The sequence below is a fragment of the Salmo salar genome, chromosome 02, assembly GCF_965601325.2.
Source record: "Salmo salar chromosome 02, fSalSal1, whole genome shotgun sequence".
Classification (NCBI taxonomy): domain Eukaryota; kingdom Metazoa; phylum Chordata; class Actinopteri; order Salmoniformes; family Salmonidae; genus Salmo; species Salmo salar.
The window spans coordinates 32,983,404-33,002,403 of NC_138292.1; the positions used below are offsets into that span (position 1 = coordinate 32,983,404).

The following is a 19,000-nucleotide window of genomic DNA, read 5'->3' on the forward strand; positions in this document are numbered from 1 at the left end:
TTATCCATTTTAGAATAAGGCTGTAACATAACAAGATGTGGAAAAAGTCAAGGAGTCTGAATACTTTCTGAATGCACTGTACATATAATGTTGATATTTGGTTGTATTTTAAACCAAAAACAATTCAATATTACTTTTTTAATACAGTAAATAGCCTAAAGTTAAGGCTATCTTCCAAACTAATGTAACATTCAACCTTAAAATGAGTAACACATCCATGGCCACATTTTGAGGTTATTGTAACTATACTTCTTATGTAATCATATAAAATGTGTACAGTATGTTCAAGATAACATGTATAGGTCTTCTCAGGTCTTCACAATTGCTGTAATAATCTGGTCAGAATCTTGAACGGCCTTGATCACTTACACCATGTACTTTTAATGCAATCCAGGTAATTTGGTTCTGCTATTAGATTAAGCACAGTGATAACACATTAAACTGTTGTATAAATAAACAAAATATCTGACATTGTATTCCAATTTGAACTTTGCTCTACTTTTAAATGGTTGAAAGTGAAGTGATAGACATTCAGGTGCCAACTAAACCAAAAATCAGACATTGTTTTTCCATTGGAATTAGGTTGTGCTTTTAGATGGTTGGAAGCATATTGATAACACGTTGGAAATTCAGCAAACTTTTGGCTGTCTTTTTGAGTGGGTGAATATAGGTTGTAATCTCATTGATCAACATCTCAACCAAATACTACCCAGTTATCCACGTTGAGATATGGTGGTGTGCCCAGTGGGATACCTCTTACCAGGTCATACAATAGCATACAAATTGGATTATGTAATTTATCATACGTCTTGGATGATGTATAGTATTGTACATCTTTCTTTGAGACCAGAGTCCTTAACTATGAATCAGGTTTGAGGAGTTAGCAGGTACTGTAACTTTGGTCAACTCTGAGTTCAATTTGGGTTAACCGGTACAACAAAAGTCGCTCACCTTTTAGCCAGGTAAATTTCTATGGCAACGAATCCTTCAGAACTAACCTGCTTGGGGCAAGCTAACTCAGGGCTAACTCAATGTGTCCTGAAGAAGTGTCTGAGCCACTCGTTGAGGACGAATTTAAAAAACGTGTGTAAAAATGTTTTGCAATGTTAAAATACCGATCACATTGCACATTTAATAATGACAGCATTTGCTTTCCAAACTGTACGTCTTTTAGTGGAATTGTATTTTAAAATTGGCAAAAAGAAAACTGACAACCGCAACCAACCAATGACAAATAATCCATAGATGGCAGTTCCCATTCAAGTCAAGACTGGTAGCCATTGCTAGTGTATCCACGAGTTTATCTGTAAAATTGCCAGGTTTAAAGATTCCAAAACCCTACTATGGATTATATGTCCACAATGTAGCAAGCTGTTCCACAGATCAAAGAAGGAGCGATAGTAGTGGGAAAAAGATGCCTGTGCATTGATAAGCACACCAAACGTTGGCATTAACGATAAGTAATAAAATAAGGATAACTTTTCTTTCATTATAATTTCAGCACAAATGAAAATGTGGCACTGACCCGCCAATGGATTGATATTTCAGCATTGTCTCAATGAAGAGTTCGCCTTCGACTAGCCATATGCGACATGCACACGCAGTTACAAGCCTGCTACAGTTAGCGGCAGTCGGACGAGCAATATCCACCATCATACGGATGAAGCCTGACCTGGCATGTGAAGGTAACTGAAGCTAGCTAGCTTTATAAAAGCCTGAGTAGATCTAGTTAGCTCGTAGTATACCACAACAAAGGAGAATTACGGGGAGAATTTACATTGGTGTTTAGGGAAACTAACAACAAATGTTAGGATAATTTACGTAAAAGGTTAGGAGAACTAAAAAGACAAAGTTTAGGTCAGTTTACATAGTAGGTTAAGGGAATTTGGTTAAGTTTAGAATAAGGGTTAGGGGAAGGGTTAACTAAAATACTACAGTTGTTCCCAACTTGACTCAAACACGCAACATTTGGATTGCAAGATGGTCGCAGATAACGTCCATCCATCCTCCCTGATCCAATCTCCATACTTTTAGTTCTGTCTAAAGTAACTCGACCATTAGTAGGTATCATAGGGCTTGGAGGTGCCCAGAAATACGTAATTATGTTTCGTATGGCTCTGAGGCCAGGCTGCGTGGTTTGTATGATGACCCAACAAAACCAGTGGCCTACACCATGCACCATTCACACAGCCAAGGTGCTAAACTCAGCAGGAATAGGACAGGTGCCAAACCCCCCAAACAAACTGTAAGTCTATTCTGTATTTAGAAACTTTGAAACTGGTATAGAAAATACAACAAAGTGACCAAACGTGTGATCATGTTTTCAGAGAGTAGGCGAATGTCAGTAAACGACATGACTACACGTTTTACCATTTCATTTTATCCGTAGGTTTTCACGTGACATGTGGCGGGCACCAGTGTCGCGAAATTTCATTGATTGACATCTGAATATCATTAATGCCGAATTTGGGTGAGTTCATAGTAGTTTAATATTTAATCATGATTTACTAAAAGTTCAAAGATGTAGACATTCCTGCAGGAATACACACACAGAGGGAAGGATAGTCATACGTGTTTCCTCAACTGCGGAGAATGTCCGAAGTTATTGGCCTTTTAAGAGGGGCACCTACATGCCTCAGTGAGCGTTGCATAGTGGCCTTTGTTTGTTGTGGCAGTGGAGGCGGGGTCCATTGACCAAGCAGTGGCTATTCGGAGCGCGAGGTCCATTGTCAGAGAGCTTTTAGGAGAGGAAAGAAGTCCTGTATCTTCGGCTCTGGATAATTGCAGAATGGGTTCGGAATGCATTTAAGAAAACAGATCCAGCATATAAGGAATTCTGGACTAATAAGAACCCATATTTCTAACTGCCTGGCGAGTTGTTGCTGATGCATTTTCATAGGCCATATCAAAACATATTCCAGAGAATGGCGACACTATATGAATGAAGAGACAATGAATCACTTGTGACTTGAGGTAAGGTTTTAAACACATTTTCATTGGTCTATATGTTTATCTTAGTTAGTGTACTTGTTTATAAGGGCTTAGACAGTGTGTGTTTGGACACACTCCTCCAAAGTCCAAACCTTTTCCCCAAACGAAATTAGGCACCTGTTATGTATCACAATATATATATATATTTGTTTTATTATAATACTTTTGACAATACATTTTAGAATGTGGAAGTGCTTTTTCCCTAGAAAACTTTTTTATCCCTTTACTTTTTGGGTTGCCCTAGCAGATTACCCCTATGTGGCTTGGAGACCTGTTGCCCTGGTAACTGTTAGGGCTCGTGTGTGTGCGCGTGTGTGAGAGAGAGGGAGGGAGAGAGAGAGAGAGCGAGCATAAGCTCTCTTTTAGACAGTGACTAATATGCAACACTTTTGTCTTCCTCAGGCAATGTGAGTCTCAGACATATCTGAAGAGAGGGTAAACTTGGGACTGCAGCCAGATCATGAAATATTGGTGCTTGGGGAGGCAGATTAAGTGTTAACCCCTCCCAGGGCCAGGCAGGTGTGGGATGTGGTGCACTGTTGTACAATGCCCTCCCAATATTGCACTCGTCCCGGCCTCCCGGACCCAGGGTATTCCATCTTTAACAGAGGAGCTCAGAAAGGTTGTTTTTCCTCATTATCTCCATACATGTGTGTAAGAACACTGTGATATGTACTTCAAAACTTTGTTCTCACTTAAAAATATATATTTCAAAATCACTTTCTTCAATACATTTTGCTACTACAATTATTTAGAGAAACATATGTCATTCGCCATATTGACCCAATTTATTCTATCTATTCACATGTGGCCTGTTATGGGAGAAACCCAGTGAATTTATTCTATACAGTTGGTTAGCCTCTGCTTCCAAACGGTCCCACTGTCCGCACCTGACACTGGCTGGCTAGCTGCCACGTGAGGACTTTTGCCAACTCCACTAAGTCATTCTCTTCCCTCTGCCCTTGTGACTTCACTCTGAAAGTTCCCACATATTGGGATAGGAAGCAGTATTGCACAAATTCTGTATGGCCAACAAGACCTAGGATGACAAATGCCTGTCATATTGCATCTATTCACACCTGAGAGAGAGTTAGTCAGGATAGAGCAAAGAGAATGAATGATCAGATTAGAATCCAGCCACAGTAGTCAGGGGTCAATAGCAGGACATCTCCAGCTCAGTAGAATAATGCTTCAAATACTCCATTCTCAATGGAATCCAAATTCATTTTCAAGTCTGTCCTCAGGGTAACTTGTTTTGTTCTTATTACACAAGTAGAATGGGAAGAGGCTTTATTTCACTTATGTGGTAACAAAAATGCTCAACTCCATTACAAAGCAAGTTACAATGTAACATGTTAAAATACAGTGTTATTACAGTGTTACTACACCGGCATAAGAATAACGTAATTAGGCTATGTGACACATAATATATGATATTAAATATAGCAAGTTCTGTACCATGTATATGGGTTTCTATGACTGGCTATTAATGTGGAGCAGAGAAGCAGACAGTGGAGACAGACTGGGCAGTTCAGTCAGTTGAGCCCTGGGGTCTGTCTGCTCCTGGGAGGTATGATGACAACCACAGCACTCAGCGGTTAGATACCGTTAGCACCAGTGTCACCACGTACTTCACTGACTGGATGACCTCGGAACAGCAGTGCTCACTCACAGTTGCTCTTGATTTCTTTGACAATTTTTTTTTTTTTTTTGTAGTATCGTTCATTAGCATTCTTGTTGTGTACAAAATCACAAAGGTCAAATAAACATATTTTTAAGAAATTCAATTGTTTATTATTTTTTGTGGACAAAGACTGGGTTGCTCTTTGTTTATGCTTCTGTTTAATTAATCAGTTAAAGATGACTTCCAATAAGGCTTTATTTCATATTCAATTACTGGGCACAGAATCAGATGTCCAGGAAAGTATACACTAGAATCCACAGAGATCCACATTTATTCAAATTAGGGACATAATTCCACTAAAGGCTTAAAGTAATATGGCTAAATAACTGCAAGTCTACAGTCTCGTGACAGATCTGTATTTTGCTGCTGAGATGACATTATCTGATCATGACAGAGTTACCCGGAGTTTCATATCCAGAGGATGTATAGTATTTTTCAAATTCCCATCATCCCTGCAACATTAGCTTATGTTTTTTTATTTTACAGTTAGATATGAGATTTAAAAAAAAAAACATCCTTTAACTGTTCAGTCTTAACACAAAATATAATCAATTTATTCCTATGATAGCTGTAAATACACAAACACAAAGCAACAACAGCACTCATACCTAACACAACAGTCAAACTCAACGGTTAACCGCTGTCATTCACACAACCACCGTTCATACAGTGAAATTGAAGGCAAGGACAGCAACTCAAACCCAGAAGTAACACAGTCCTACATTCATGAATTATCATGTATACTTTCTTCCAAAGTCTAGTACCTTTTTGCTTTTCCAGTCTGGTATAACAACAATGTTGTAAATTGGTACTTCTTCCTCCTTTACAACTCTGAAACCCCCCTTTCACTCATGGGCAGACACAGTCACACACATTTTAACAGCAGTTGAAATTCTGTACTGAGAGGCAGTAAGAGTGTGTGTGTGTGTGTGTGAATGTGTGTGTGAGTGTGTGTGTAGAGAGACAGTGCTGGACAGGTTACTCATCTACATGCCCCAGCACTCACACATCCTCGAATCCTCTCACACCTTGATGTGCAGCAGGACCTGTTTGCGATATGGGTTGAAGTCGTCTGGAACAGTGTCTAATAAACAACAGATACATGAAGCAGAACATACAAGTAAATTAGTTCACTAGCATTATGTTGTTCAATACAAGTAGCGTTAGTGGTTAGTAGCAATGTGAAGAACGGAGTCTTACCGTTGCAGCGGTAGCGCAGGTTGGACCAGATGATGTTCTCTTGGGAGAAACAGAAGACCCCCAGTCGTCCGCCTCTCATGGTAGTGTCAATCACCACGCCAGAGTCAGCCACAATCTCCGTCCCCTCATATAACTTCACTCTGCCACAGAGCACGGGACAATGCACAAATCAGGGGACCTTTACATTCCCTTGTCATTTCTAGTAATGTTCCCTCTAGTAATTATCTAAATGAAAGTCATCCTATAACTTCACACTGCCCTTATTTATACCACTGTCACATACCCATAACATGTGATTGTTGTGGGTAGCTGTAGTAGTTGGCATGTGGTCATATAAGAGATTAGTCAAATGAAGTGCCACCAATCTAAAACCCAGTGGCAAGTAACCACAGAACTCAAAATGGGTGATTTGGATGAACAGAGAAAGAGAGACAGAGAGAGCAGGCCCAGTCCCTGTCCCAGTCGCTGCCTGAGCGAGTGTAGTGCATCGCTGCAGTGGTCCATTGACTCCTCTGCATAGCATACAAAGCAGGTGTCTCTCTGTTTGGGTCTGAATAGGGCCTCCCTGCCTCTAAAAAACATGTTTCTCTCTCTCTCTCTCCACTCTCCCCTCACTGCACCCCATTGGAGAGACCCCCCCCCCCCCCTCCACAGCCTCAAACTCCACCCCCCAACTCTCCTTTTCTCTGGAAACTTTTTTTTAGAATGGGCAGTGGCTTGTATTCATGGATGCCAAGGGAAGCTAGGCTTCCCCCAAAAAATGGACCAAGAAAAAAACATACAAAATAATGTATCTTTTGCCTTTCTGTGTTTCATAAATTTCCTTCAATTCGCAACAGGCTGAATGTATCTCACCAGACAAAGCATCTGATCTAACGTAACAGTGTCCCTCTGTCTCAGTATGTGTAGCGTATCTATCTGACGCTGTCTGGTCAGAAAGACTATGACATTGTTGCTGCCCGTCCGTAGCTTTGAATGCAAGGGAAGCTAGCGAGCATTTGGTCTCCATTGATTAGAAATAAAAAATAATAATAGCTAAGCAGTGTTGAGCTAAACTGAGTGAGCTCAGCTCTGAATGGTCCTGGAGCACCAAAAAAAAAGTGTCAAGGGAAACCAGTTTGGATTTGGCTTCAGACTAATCACATCACAAGCCAAACATTATTATTGACAGAAAAAAAACATGAATTGTTGCATCTCTTTGTGTTGTTGTCTTCCGGGGGCTAGCTTGCTAAAATCGTCCCTTTCCTAAAATTAGCAATGGATGGAGATAAGGATTTGGACTTGTAGTTTTACTTAATTCTCCATACTGGCCAATGATTACAACAGCGATTCTGATCTAACCATAAATTCATACATTGTGCCCCTGGACGTTAACAAGTAGCTAGATGTAGTATGCTGGCCTGGTGCATCGTTGCCCATGAAAGGTAGTTAGGCTAAATGTCAAGGAAAACAAAATGTGTGTATTGTATGACAGACTCATAGGTCGTTTAGGCAACATGAAAGAGGAGGATGACATTGGCATTTCTCTACAAGTAGGGTGAGTCAACAAGTTTTTTCTACTTGTACGCATGCAAACACACACAAATATACACACACACATTCAGAAATCAGTTCCATGGACAGCCACATCATATTTAGCTTACGTTGATTGGACTAAATCGTTTTTGGTATCTTTTAGTTGTCACTGTATTAGACTAATCAGAGGTGATTTGATGATGTTGAAATGGTGCTGGAATAGTGGAGGCAGCTCCTGTTTTCTTTACGACTTGCGGTAACTTTCCGTGGTTCTAAATCAATCGTTTTTTAGTGGTCCAAAAATGTCGGAAACATTACCTTGCTTGACCATGCTGTAGGTCATGTAACTGTTTGTTACATGCAATATGTTTTGTGGACTTTACCGGACAGATGTTGCTTTCCTGTTTTGTAATGAAACAAATATGTGGTTGAATTTATTCTGCCGCTGTGTCTTCTTATTGTCTCAGCCTTAGGCCTTTATATCACGGTGTCAAGGCATGTTATAGAGCACATAAAGCAATTATCAAATCATAATATGGCTTTTTGTTCTGGCTTGGCTTCCCCGGTGATTTTACCTACACATCGCTACTGATAATGGGCCAGAGATGTGAGGGCTTTGAGAGATGCTCAAACGCAGGTGTTGGTTCACATTAATGTGTCTTTTGAAAATGTCTTGCTGATGCTTTGTTGAGCACAATGTGGTATTTATGCCACCCAATAAAGTTGGTTTATTAAACTATTTGCATAAGCAAAATGTTCCTCGGATATGACGTCTGATTCAAGATATTCTCTTTCACTAGAATTTGACAATCTGCTTGAGATTTTTCCTTACTCTGCTATGTTACTCTCGGTGCCCCTAGTCAGACTCCCTCACACTTGTTTATCTTTCTGTTTATTTCTCTGACTTTGATACTCTCCCTGCTCTCTCCCTCTCCCCCCCCTTCTCTCTCTTGCTCGCTTTCTCTCTCTCAGACCCCCCACTCTACAGTAGTTTCCTCTGGATCTGCATATGAATGGGCACTCAGAAAATTCTTGCCAAGGATTTGGTTGACATGGCAACAGGGACAATAGAGGGCCAGGGGGCCGGTCTCTCTGTAAAAGTCACAAAGAGGTTTAGGAGGGAAAAAATATGGAGTATAAATTGGTGAATAGCCACTAAGTCCACCAAACTGCCACCAGCCATCTTTCTTTTTCTTTTTTAATCATTCAAGCCAAGCCAAGGCAGTGTAAACCCCCTCTAGTGGTCAACAGTGGTCACACACAGCTGTGTACCACAACTGTGTTCTGTCCAGTGAGGATGAACTCAGCTTCAAGTGCAAACCCATCGAAACCATCTGCCCCCGATTAAGTAAAAAACGATGGAATTCTGATACATAGTTAAGCAGGTCCTAAATTACTTTGATAATAAAACAATTACTGAACATTGGCTACAAATAGAAAGTAGTAGATTAAAATAAAATAAAAAGAATAAAGAACTAAGAGAGAAAGAGGGGTGTGGCCTACCTGATGTAGCCCACCTGGGGCCTGTGGCTGAGCTGCCAGCGGTAAGATGTCTTGTCTCTCCAGCCAACGTTCCGTGGGTCCGACCACAGCAGCTTCACCTCCTCGTTGGTGTCCCCTGTGTGCCACAGGGCATTACGCAGGTACTCACCAGGCCCTGTACGGGACTTCACTGCCTGTAGGGGAACAAGACAGACAGACAGACAGACAGACAGAGAGACAGAGAGACAGAGAGACAGAGACAGAGAGACAGAGAGACAGACAGACAGACAGACAGACAGACAGACAGACAGACAGACAGACAGACAGACAGACAGACAGACAGACAGACAGACAGACAGACAGACAGACAGACAGACAGACAGACAGACAGACAGACAGACAGACAGAGAGACAGAGAGACAGAGAGACAGAGAGACAGAGATTGTTGTGTATTCTGAACCCTGTAGTAGATTATTTTATATTTCACTGGATAACTATCAAAGGTTTTTACAATGCCACCACAACATGCTTTGTTATACTTCTATCCAACAGCAGAGTCTGTCTGAAGGTGATTCTCAGGAAGTGTCCCGATTCAGCCAAGGTTCTTATCAGTAGCACCACCTATAGGCTGCTGTGTTTGTGTCCCATCACTCACTTTGAGCTGCAGGCCAGGTTGGGCCATGGCCCTGAAGGGTGTCGACTGCCAGTAGGTCTGCTCTGTCTGTTTCCACATCACCACGTAGAAGGAAGAGGAGTCCTGGTAGCCGAAGATGAAGCCTGCATAGTCGTCGTCCGTCACCGTGTTGATGTGGAAGGTGCCCTCAAAGTCCACCCCGTTGAACGCCGTGTAGCCTGGGGGAGGTTAGTACGTTGAGTCAGGTCAATTCAGTTCATTGGAATTTAAAAATGTATATATTTCTTTCCAGCACCTTTTCAATACACTGCTATAATGAAATCACTGTGTAGGCCTAAATAGGAGCAATTATATTTAGAGTACATACATCACAAGACCAGGACAAGAAGTAACAAACATAACCCATAACATCAACTTACCCACAGCTAAACCAGGATCACTGTTCATGGTCTGAACTATTTCCATGCCCTGCAATAAAAGAGGACTCGCTAAAATCAAAATCTGCATCCACAATGAATCACACACCTAATTTTTGAGTATTCCATAAGAATTTGACAAATATGCACTATGCAATATACCAGGCTTTAGACTGTAATCAATGCACTAACATAGGCCTAATTATAATAACCATAATGGTGCTCCTTGTAAACTGATTTCAGAGTAGGAGGATAACCTTAAAGGGATATTTCAGCCTATGATCAAAGTTGTTCATGTGTTGAGCCAAAGAGGTCAAGGGTCACCTGATTGAGCACCACCCAATTGGGATCGATCTGGGCATCGCCCTCTGGATCCAGAATGACTGTCTGATAGGCTCTGAAGTCTGTTAGTGTGACCTCTGAACTCTCAGGGCACACATCAATCAGATCCCAGACTGAATCGTTGTCAAAGTCGTTCTCACACACATCGCCCACCCCGTTACCTGGAAGAGGAGAGGGAGATGGCCATAGTAAGACAGAGGGGCACTTTTGAAGCATTTAGCAATGCAGAAGTAAAAATAAGCTAAAACTTGAACAGTGAACCTATCCCTTTAACGGTTGGTTACTCTTAAAGGGATAGTTCACTGTTCAAGTTTTAATAACGGTTGGTTACTGTTAGAATCTTTCTGGTTGGGATTGGTGATAAGTCTGCAGTTGTCTTGTACGTCTGGGAATCCGTCATTGTCATCGTCATCGTCACAGTCGTCCCCAAGGCCATCATTGTCCGAGTCCAGCTGGGAGCTGTTGGGATGGTCAGGGCAGTTGTCCCTGGAGTCCTGGTGACCGTCCCCATCCCTGGAACACACATAGACACATTGGAATTCAGTTAAACTCCTAGGATGGGATTTAATTCAAGACGTACTCTAGCGCAGTGCACTAGACAACCAACAATGCGCCTTAGGCATTTTATACAACGTTCATGGAGATCGCATTCATGGTAAATGCTGCGCATGTCGGCTCAATCGTACATTACCTTTAAAAATCAGGTATAGTGTGCCTTGCATTGAATCCTGGCCCAAGTCATGTTATGTTCACTAATTCTGTTTGTACCGAAATAGTTTGCGTTTTTTTAATCACCTAGAAAAACACCATCAGGAAGGTCTAACAACTGCAGCACAAAAACAAGCCCCAGCAGGTGTGTGTGTCTATTTGTATTCCCAACAGGTGTAAAGTGACTGTGTGTTTTTGTGAATATGAGCGCAGCAGGTGTATGTATGTGTGTGTTAGCCACAGCAGGTGTATGTATGTGTGTGTTAGCCACAGCAGGTGTATGTATGTGTGTGTTAGCCACAGCAGGTGTATGTATGTGTGTGTTAGCCACAGCAGGTGTATGTATGTGTGTGTTAGCCACAGCAGGTGTATGTATGTGTGTGTTAGCCACAGCAGGTGTATGTATGTGTGTGTTAGCCACAGCAGGTGTATGTATGTGTGTGTTAGCCACAGCAGGTGTATGTATGTGTGTGTTAGCCACAGCAGGTGTATGTATGTGTGTGTTAGCCACAGCAGGTGTATGTATGTGTGTGTTAGCCACAGCAAGTGTATGTATGTGTGTGTTAGCCACAGCAGGTGTAGCGCTGTGTGACAGCTGTAGCAGTGTGAGTGCAATGTGTATTTGTTTGTGTGTGGGCGGGCGTACGTGCATGTTGAAGTCAGAGACTCACGTGTCCTGGTCAGTGTCACACACATCCCCCACCAGGTCATTGTCAATGTCCGTCTAGGGGGAGAGGTTCAGAATAAACCAAAGACAAGACAAATGAGCAGCCTAAACCCCTGTTTCAGCCAAGCTGAATATCTTCTGTAGATCCACATTTTGGGAGTTGGGGGTGTGTGAAGGTTATTTTACCTGCATGGGGTTGCTGATCTCAGGGCAGCTGTCGCAGGCGTCTCCTACCCCGTCTCCGTCCCTGTCTGTCTGCATGGGGTTGGGGACTTTGGGGCAGTTGTCCAGCACGTTGGGGATACCTGAACACCAGGGTAAGACAGGGGGTGACATGAGGGCCATCACCTAGTTGCAATGAGTGTAATGTCAATTTCAACTGCAGCCCACAAAGTTGTCTCGCAGACAACTTGCCGTTTATGGGTGAGTGAGTGTGTGAGTGAAAGTGTGAGTGTGTGCGCACGCGCCTGTGTGAATACACACCATCTCCATCTATGTCATTGTCACAGGCGTCTCCTTGCCCGTTGCTGTCCGTATCCCTCTGGTCAATGTTAGGGACATTGGGACAGTTGTCACAGGCGTCACCGAAAGAGTCTGTGTCTGAGTTCTGCTGATCTTTGTTGGGTTCTAGTCGACAGTTATCCTGCAAAATATAACAGTTATGGTCATGAGAAAAAATGAGAAACAATGAATTACAATCATACACATACACCCAGATACAATTGTCACAGAGGGTCTGAGATGGAAACACACACACCTCCACATTCTTGATGCCGTCCCCATCTGCGTCCTCGTCACACTGGTCTCCGATGCCGTCGTTGTCTGCGTCCTCCTGGCCTGAGTTGGGTGTGTAAACACAGTTGTCCTGTTTACAATGCTTGTCATTGTCCATACAGGGTAAAGAGCGGTCTGGGTATCCATCAATGTCTGTGTCTGTGCCACAAGTGTTCCCGTTACCGGCCCAGCCAATGTTGCACTGGAGAATGGAAGAAAGGAGAGCATTTTCAACCAAACCTAAAGTACATCTATAAAGTAGTATACCGAGGCTGGCAGTATAGGTTAGTGTGGCTCCTCTGTTCCTGTCCAAGAGGGCAAAGGTAGTAAAAGACCACTGTTGCTTACCGCACAGGACACCTCTCCGTTCCTCTCTATGATGCAGTGGGCGTTGGCATCACAGGGGTTAAAGCTGAGTGTGGCACAGGACCTACGGGGCACGCAGCCCACTGTCTGGTTCCCCAAGTAACCCACCTTACAGCCACCACACCTGAACGAGCCCTGGGAGAGAAAGAGAGATGGAGAGGTGGGAGAGAGAGAGAGAGAGAGAGAGAGAGAGAGAGAGAGGAGGACGGGGGAGAGAGAAGGAGAGGTGGGATAGAGTGAGAGGAGCAGGGGCGAGAGAGGAGAGATTGGGGGAGAGAGAGGAGGAAGGGAGAGAGAACAGCTTTACTACACAGCGGCTCTACAGTACTCTCACATGATCACAAGAGAGCGATGTCTCGTTTGTGAAGATTTGACGCTGTACATACATTGTAATAAACACATTTGAAAAAGGTTTCTACTTACGATGGTGTTGGTACACATGGAGTTGGGCACACAGGCGTTGGCAACTTCAATACACTCATCGATGTCTGCACACTCCTGTAGACAAAACCACAGCAAGGTGTGTGAGGAAGAAATAAAACAATAGGGTATTATGGATTATGTCAGTAAGGAAAAAAGTGATAGTGTGTGTGTGTGTGTGTGTGTGTGTGTGTGTGTGTGTGTGTGTGTGTGTGTGTGTGTGTGTGTGTGTACCTGCTTGTGGTGGTTGGCGTACTCCAATCCGACCCCAAAGAGGGGTGGGCCCCAGAGACCAGGGGGACAGAGCTCACAGCTGAAACCCTTCACTGTGTTTATACACGCACCTGGAGAGTAGCAGGGCTGGGCTATGGAACACTGAGACAAGTTAGAGAGACAGAGAATAGAAATAGAGAGAGAACAGAGAGAGTGGGGGAGACAAGAGAGAAATAGACAGAGATAAGTGGTATAGTAGGGGCTCTTTGAAATAAGAGCTGTGCTGAGTACAGTACTTGAAGTGACGCGGTCTATTTTGACAACAGCTCAGCTGTCACCCGAAAAGTCTTGTCAATTCACATTCATTCAACTGTGAGCTTGAGGCAGTGTAAAAAACACAATTTAAAACCCAGCCAGACTAATTTCCATTTCCTGTCTGTTATTGTGTCATACCTCATCAATGTCTTGGCAGTGGGTTCCGTTGCCCGTCATGCCCTCCGGGCAGGGACCACAGCGGTACCCTGGGTAGTCAAAGGTCTCCATGCAGGACAGGCCCTTAAAACAGGGGTTGGGGGAGCAGCGGGAACGAGGGTCGTGGAAGCCTGGAGGTCAACACACTGTTGGTTTAGGTTTTGTATTTAAGAGCAAGACAAGAACAGGGAACATGAGGGATGGGTCAAATTTTTCAGTACACATAGTTTTTTTTCCATGGCTGTTCACTCACCACACACTTGGCACTCCAGAATGGTGTTCCTAATCAGGGACATCTCCTTCACCTGGAGACATCAATGAAAATGCACAATCACATACAAGTATGCAGACACACATACATGCTGCATGCATACACTTGTACAAACACACACACACACACACACACACACAAACACACACACACACACACACACACACACAACCCACCTGCTCTCTGATGTCCTCTCGCAGCTCTCCTAGGATCTGGTTAAAGATGATCAGCTGACCAATCAGAGCCTTTGTGTGGTCTCCTGACATACAATACCCACAGAATCCCCAATCATTGTCAAGTAAAGCCAACACACATTTCCATAAGACATTGATTTCACTGTATACTTGAAAAGAGACATTTGGATACACTCACCTAGAATGGAGTTCACTTCTGCAGTCGCACCGACTGTAAGAAGAGGAAAAGGACTTTTGGTTGAAACATGTTCAGGATACACATCTGATTAACCATTTTCATAACAGACTTCATCTTGGAAAGTCATATAGTGATTTTGGACACACCTGTGCTGTAGACTGATGAATCCCCCTGGAATGGACAGTCTGTCAGGGTACCTGCTTTGGCCACACTGCCCCCTAGCGCCATTTTGAGGGACTCCACAGCACCCTGTAATGGGAGAAGCTTGGATCACACCATGCTGTGGTTGAGCTGCTATGATATGATATGATTAGATATGACAGCTGTTGCTATGGTTAAAGGTAGTCAAAGAGGACCACCTCTCAATTAAAAGTTGCCTCCACTCCTCGTCTGCTGCACTTCAACTACACTGATGTGAAAGACCTTGACAGGTGAAAGCTAATTTCCAGTAGGCATCCACCATATCGCTTCACCCTGTGTTTTAAATAAGTGCAGATTGAGGATAGGAGATGAGGAGAGCAAGCCACGTTGGGCTATTGAGATGAAGCCCTGGCCCCTAGCTAAAGGGGCATGGGATTTACTTGGGACTTAGTGTCAGATTCAGTGCTCCTTGTCACCTGTAGCCTTGCGTAGGCCTTGAAGCCATTACGAATCTCCACCTTCTCCGCGGGGAGAGGGACCAATGGAGGGAGGCCCTGGCTGGAGTCAGCCAATCGACAATTGACGTAGAGCTCCAGGTGTAGGTCGTCTCTGCGCAGGCCTCCGATTCGGAGAATAATGGAGTGTGTGCGACCATCAGCCAGGTTTGTGCTCTGGAGGTTCACTGTGTGAATTTTGCCATCCTCCCTCACGTAACGCACCAGAGCTACGAGAGAGGGTAAATGGGGGAGAAAAACTAAAATTGAGGGATTTACTGAACATGGACAGGTAACTAATAACAGCAAAAGAAGAACAAGGAGAGAAAAGTCAAACGGATACAAAAAAGGTGGATGGAAAAAGGGAAACTTGATGGACAGATTGATATTCATGTGAACACTTTTAAATACTAAAGGTGGTTTGAGACTGAGTTAGTTGTATGCTCCGTCACAGAGAAACTGGGAAATAGTTCATTCTGATTTAGTCAGTTGGTGAGAGTGACAGTATCTAAGTACCTTTGTTGATCTTTCCCATGATGGCCAGCTCCAGGTACTTCTTGTTCCCCTCTTTGCTGTAGAGGCCCAGCAGCACCCCTCCCATCTTGGGAGGCAGGCGGAATGTGGACACAATGTAGATGTCACTGAGCACACTCATGGCACCTGTCACCTTCTCCACCGCAGACACACTGGTCTTGGAGTCCAGGGTTAGCATGTCAATGACTGGAGAGGGGGTGGGGAGAGAGAGAGAGAAAGAGAGAGAATGAAGGAGAGAATGACAGAGATTGATAATGAAGAAGAGAAAGGGTATCTATCTACCATTTTCCCTGATCAAAGGCTCTCATCCAGTCCCATGATGACGCTTCACCTTTGACCCTTGCCCAGGTATATGAGGACACCTGTTGAGTGACTAGTTGACATCTCTGAAGCAACATCCAAATTAACAATAGCAACTCTGACTCTTATTAGAACCACATCCCTTATGAAGACTTGTTAAGAAACAAGTTTTACAAGTTATTTTATTTCACAAAAAAATAGTCCCAATCTACAGATTACATGTCCGTTTAATAGGCAGATAGTACGGTGTTATAACATTGTAGGTACAAATACATAGCACATATCAACTATTTTCTTACACATATTTTTTAATTAGCTTTCTCTTCCTATGACTTTGAATTTCCCTCTGTCTTTGTTGTCTTTCCTAGATTGTGCACCAAAACAGAATTCATTTACTTCCATCAATTTTAGCAGTGGCATTCCTGAACATTATCACAGAGAACTTCATAGTGCCAAAAGTCAAAGCCCATGCGGACACATTGCTGGATATTAAAACCCAGGAGAAAACAAAAGAGAGAGGAATAAAAGGAGCAGGACTCCTGGCTGCTTTCTGGCTCTTAGTAAGAAGGCTTTCCCCTTCCTCCTTTTCTCTCTGCTATTATTTCTGACACATCCTCACCCGTTCACACACTGGTTTGGACAATGGGGTTTGGCAATGGTCAGGATTTCTGCCACAAGCAGGCTGTGAGCACTCAAGGGGGAAAGAGGGGAATAGGGGGAAAGTCAGCCAAGGAAGCCATAAAATAGTTGGCTTAGCACTTTCTCTGTTCCTGTCTATGTCAGAAAGAATACAAGTGGAGGAGACATGATTAGTTATGACATGTGGAAGGAAAAAACTGGTCATCTCAAAAAAGAAAGAAAAGAAAGAAAAGAAAGAGGAAATATCAATTAGAAATAATATTAAATATTATTTGTGTATGAAATGGAAAATAAATAACCTAATTAACCAGCAGTGAAACAAGACCAACATAACCAAGATGAATGAGACAACAGATGATAGAAAGTAGCCTATAGAGATAAAACAGAACATTTCAAGCCACAAAGGTGAGAGACAAACTTTGCGCCCTGTGTGTGGAGTGTTTTACGCTCGAGTTAGAAATGGTTATAGGGCGCGCAGACAGTTCATTTTAAATATTATTACAGTTGTAACTAATATTTTCAGGATTATAATAACCATCTCGAGTTTATGTGTGTCTATGGCACAACAAAGTGAAGTCCAGACCAAAAATGCGAGCTTGTTTGAACTAACTGTCTGCATCAATTCATTTCGAAAAAACACACTTCCCCTTAATTTAATTAGATTATTCACAAAATGCGCAATACTATGAGTTAGTATTATTTATTTTACCTTGCATATCTTGCTGATCCATTGGCTCACATGTTGCAACGAATAGAAATGTGGATAGAGCCAGAAAAGTTGTCACATCGCGCCTCGCACCCATGTCCCAAGAAACGGTGTGTGAAAGTTGACAAGAAAGTCAACAGGAGTAAATAACTATCCGCCGAGAGTCCAGTTTGATGTTGATGAATGGAGCTTAATTTCAAAGTGAACAAAAATAAGTCTGCAGGCTGAGTTGACCGCAGAATGTAGGGTTAAGAGCAGTTACAAATGTCGACTGGCTTCTTACGGGCGCGCTCCAGCCAAGTACCTCGTCCGCGCAAAGTGGATGTGACAGTGAGCGAGGGAGTTCATTCGCCTGCTATAAACTGAGGCGTGCGGTGTGTCCAACTTTCTCAATTCTCATGTTATACAGACATAATATAGGCTGTGCCGGTAGTCTATATAGTAATTAATCTGATATAAATGTATTTCCTTTGTTTAAGGTATAGCAGGGGTATTCAACTCTTACCCTATGATGTCCGGAGCCTGCTGGTTTTCTGTTCTAGCTGATAATTAATTGCACCCACCTGGTGTCCCAGGTCTAAATATGTCCCTGATTAGAAGGGAACAATGAATGAACGCAGGTAGAACTGGCTTCGAGGTCCAGAGTTGAGTTTGAGGGGCATATAGCCTTAAGTAGGCGATGTACTTCAAACATATCAGACTATCCTCCCAGGGCATTAAGATAAGAGGGGAAGGAACGAAGAACAAAACAGAAAAACAAACAAGATGTCATAAAATGGTTCACATGTGTTTCCATGATTGTAGGCTAAGTTCTACTAAGCTAACATCTGGAATTGTTTTAAGATGGTCATACCATGGATCATTTAGCTATTTGATTTTACATTTTAGGACCCCTTTAGGTGGCCTATCAAAATAATACATATTTTTTGGTTGTTGATAAAAATTTAAATACTATAGGACATAGAAAAGCATTGAATAACACATTCATAAATGGCAAATAGACATTCAATAAATAAATAATAAGGAAAAAGGTTTTGAAGTGTCTGTCCTATATCTAGGAGATAGAAGAAAGCTCAGGAATGTATCTTTTTTTGGACACTCCTTAACTTTTTGGCACAAAACTACCTCCATACTTCCATTCATTTGTATGGGATACTATGAGACAAGGGGTTGTAGAGCAAAACAGAGAACACCATCCTGTTCATGAGTCTCATCTTTCCATAGAGGGGTTATATTCATTTGTAGGCCAAATCTAAATGTGTTTCCATCGCATTTTCAACTCTACCAATAGTCTGTCACAAAAACCTTTGCATTAAACAATTGAGGAAAATAAGAACAATCTGAAATTTATTTTTGATACTGTCGCAAAGTTAACTAAAAAGCAGCATTCCCCAAGAGAGGATGGCTCTCACTTCAGCAGTGATGAATTCATGAACTTCTTTGAGGAAAAGATCATGATCATTAGAAAGCAAATTACGGACTCCTCTTTAAATCTGCATATTCCTCCAAAGCTCCGTTGTCCTGAGTCTGCACAACTCTGCCAGGACCTAGGATCAAGGGAGACACTAAAGTGTTTTAGCACTATATCTCTTGACACAATGATGAAAATAATCATGGCCTCTAAACCTTCAAGCTGCATACTGGACCCTATTCCAACTAA

General features: G+C 42.6%; 1 protein-coding gene across 1 annotated transcript; it reads right to left on the reverse strand.

Annotated features, from left to right (window-relative positions):
* Positions 1 to 4,760: 4,760 nt before the first annotated feature.
* On the reverse strand, positions 4,761 to 17,691 carry thbs3a (thrombospondin 3a). Its single transcript, XM_014160676.3, has 22 exons — positions 17,344 to 17,691; positions 15,678 to 15,881; positions 15,144 to 15,391; positions 14,673 to 14,775; positions 14,527 to 14,559; positions 14,331 to 14,413; positions 14,137 to 14,188; positions 13,866 to 14,014; positions 13,434 to 13,574; positions 13,203 to 13,277; positions 12,762 to 12,914; positions 12,397 to 12,615; positions 12,123 to 12,282; positions 11,826 to 11,944; positions 11,644 to 11,696; positions 10,596 to 10,777; positions 10,247 to 10,425; positions 9,926 to 9,974; positions 9,528 to 9,724; positions 8,894 to 9,066; positions 5,876 to 6,015; positions 4,761 to 5,759 (listed from the first exon to the last, which is right to left on the reverse strand). The coding sequence occupies exons 1-22, from the start codon at positions 17,435 to 17,437 to the stop codon at positions 5,698 to 5,700; spliced, it is 2,868 nt and encodes a 955-aa protein (XP_014016151.2). The 5' UTR covers positions 17,438 to 17,691; the 3' UTR covers positions 4,761 to 5,697.
* Positions 17,692 to 19,000: the final 1,309 nt, after the last annotated feature.

Bases quoted from the DNA above. Each gene is read 5' to 3' on its own strand.
- thbs3a (XM_014160676.3), bottom strand. From the start codon at position 17,437: ATGGGTGCGAGGCGCGATGTGACAACTTTTCTGGCTCTATCCACATTT. The intron at 14,560-14,672 runs GTGTGTCCAAAA...CTCTTCTTACAG, and splicing joins TTCATCAGTCTACAGCACAG to TCGGTGCGACTGCAGAAGTG. The intron at 12,616-12,761 runs GTAAGCAACAGT...TCCATTCTCCAG, and splicing joins ACGGAGAGGTGTCCTGTGCG to TGCAACATTGGCTGGGCCGG.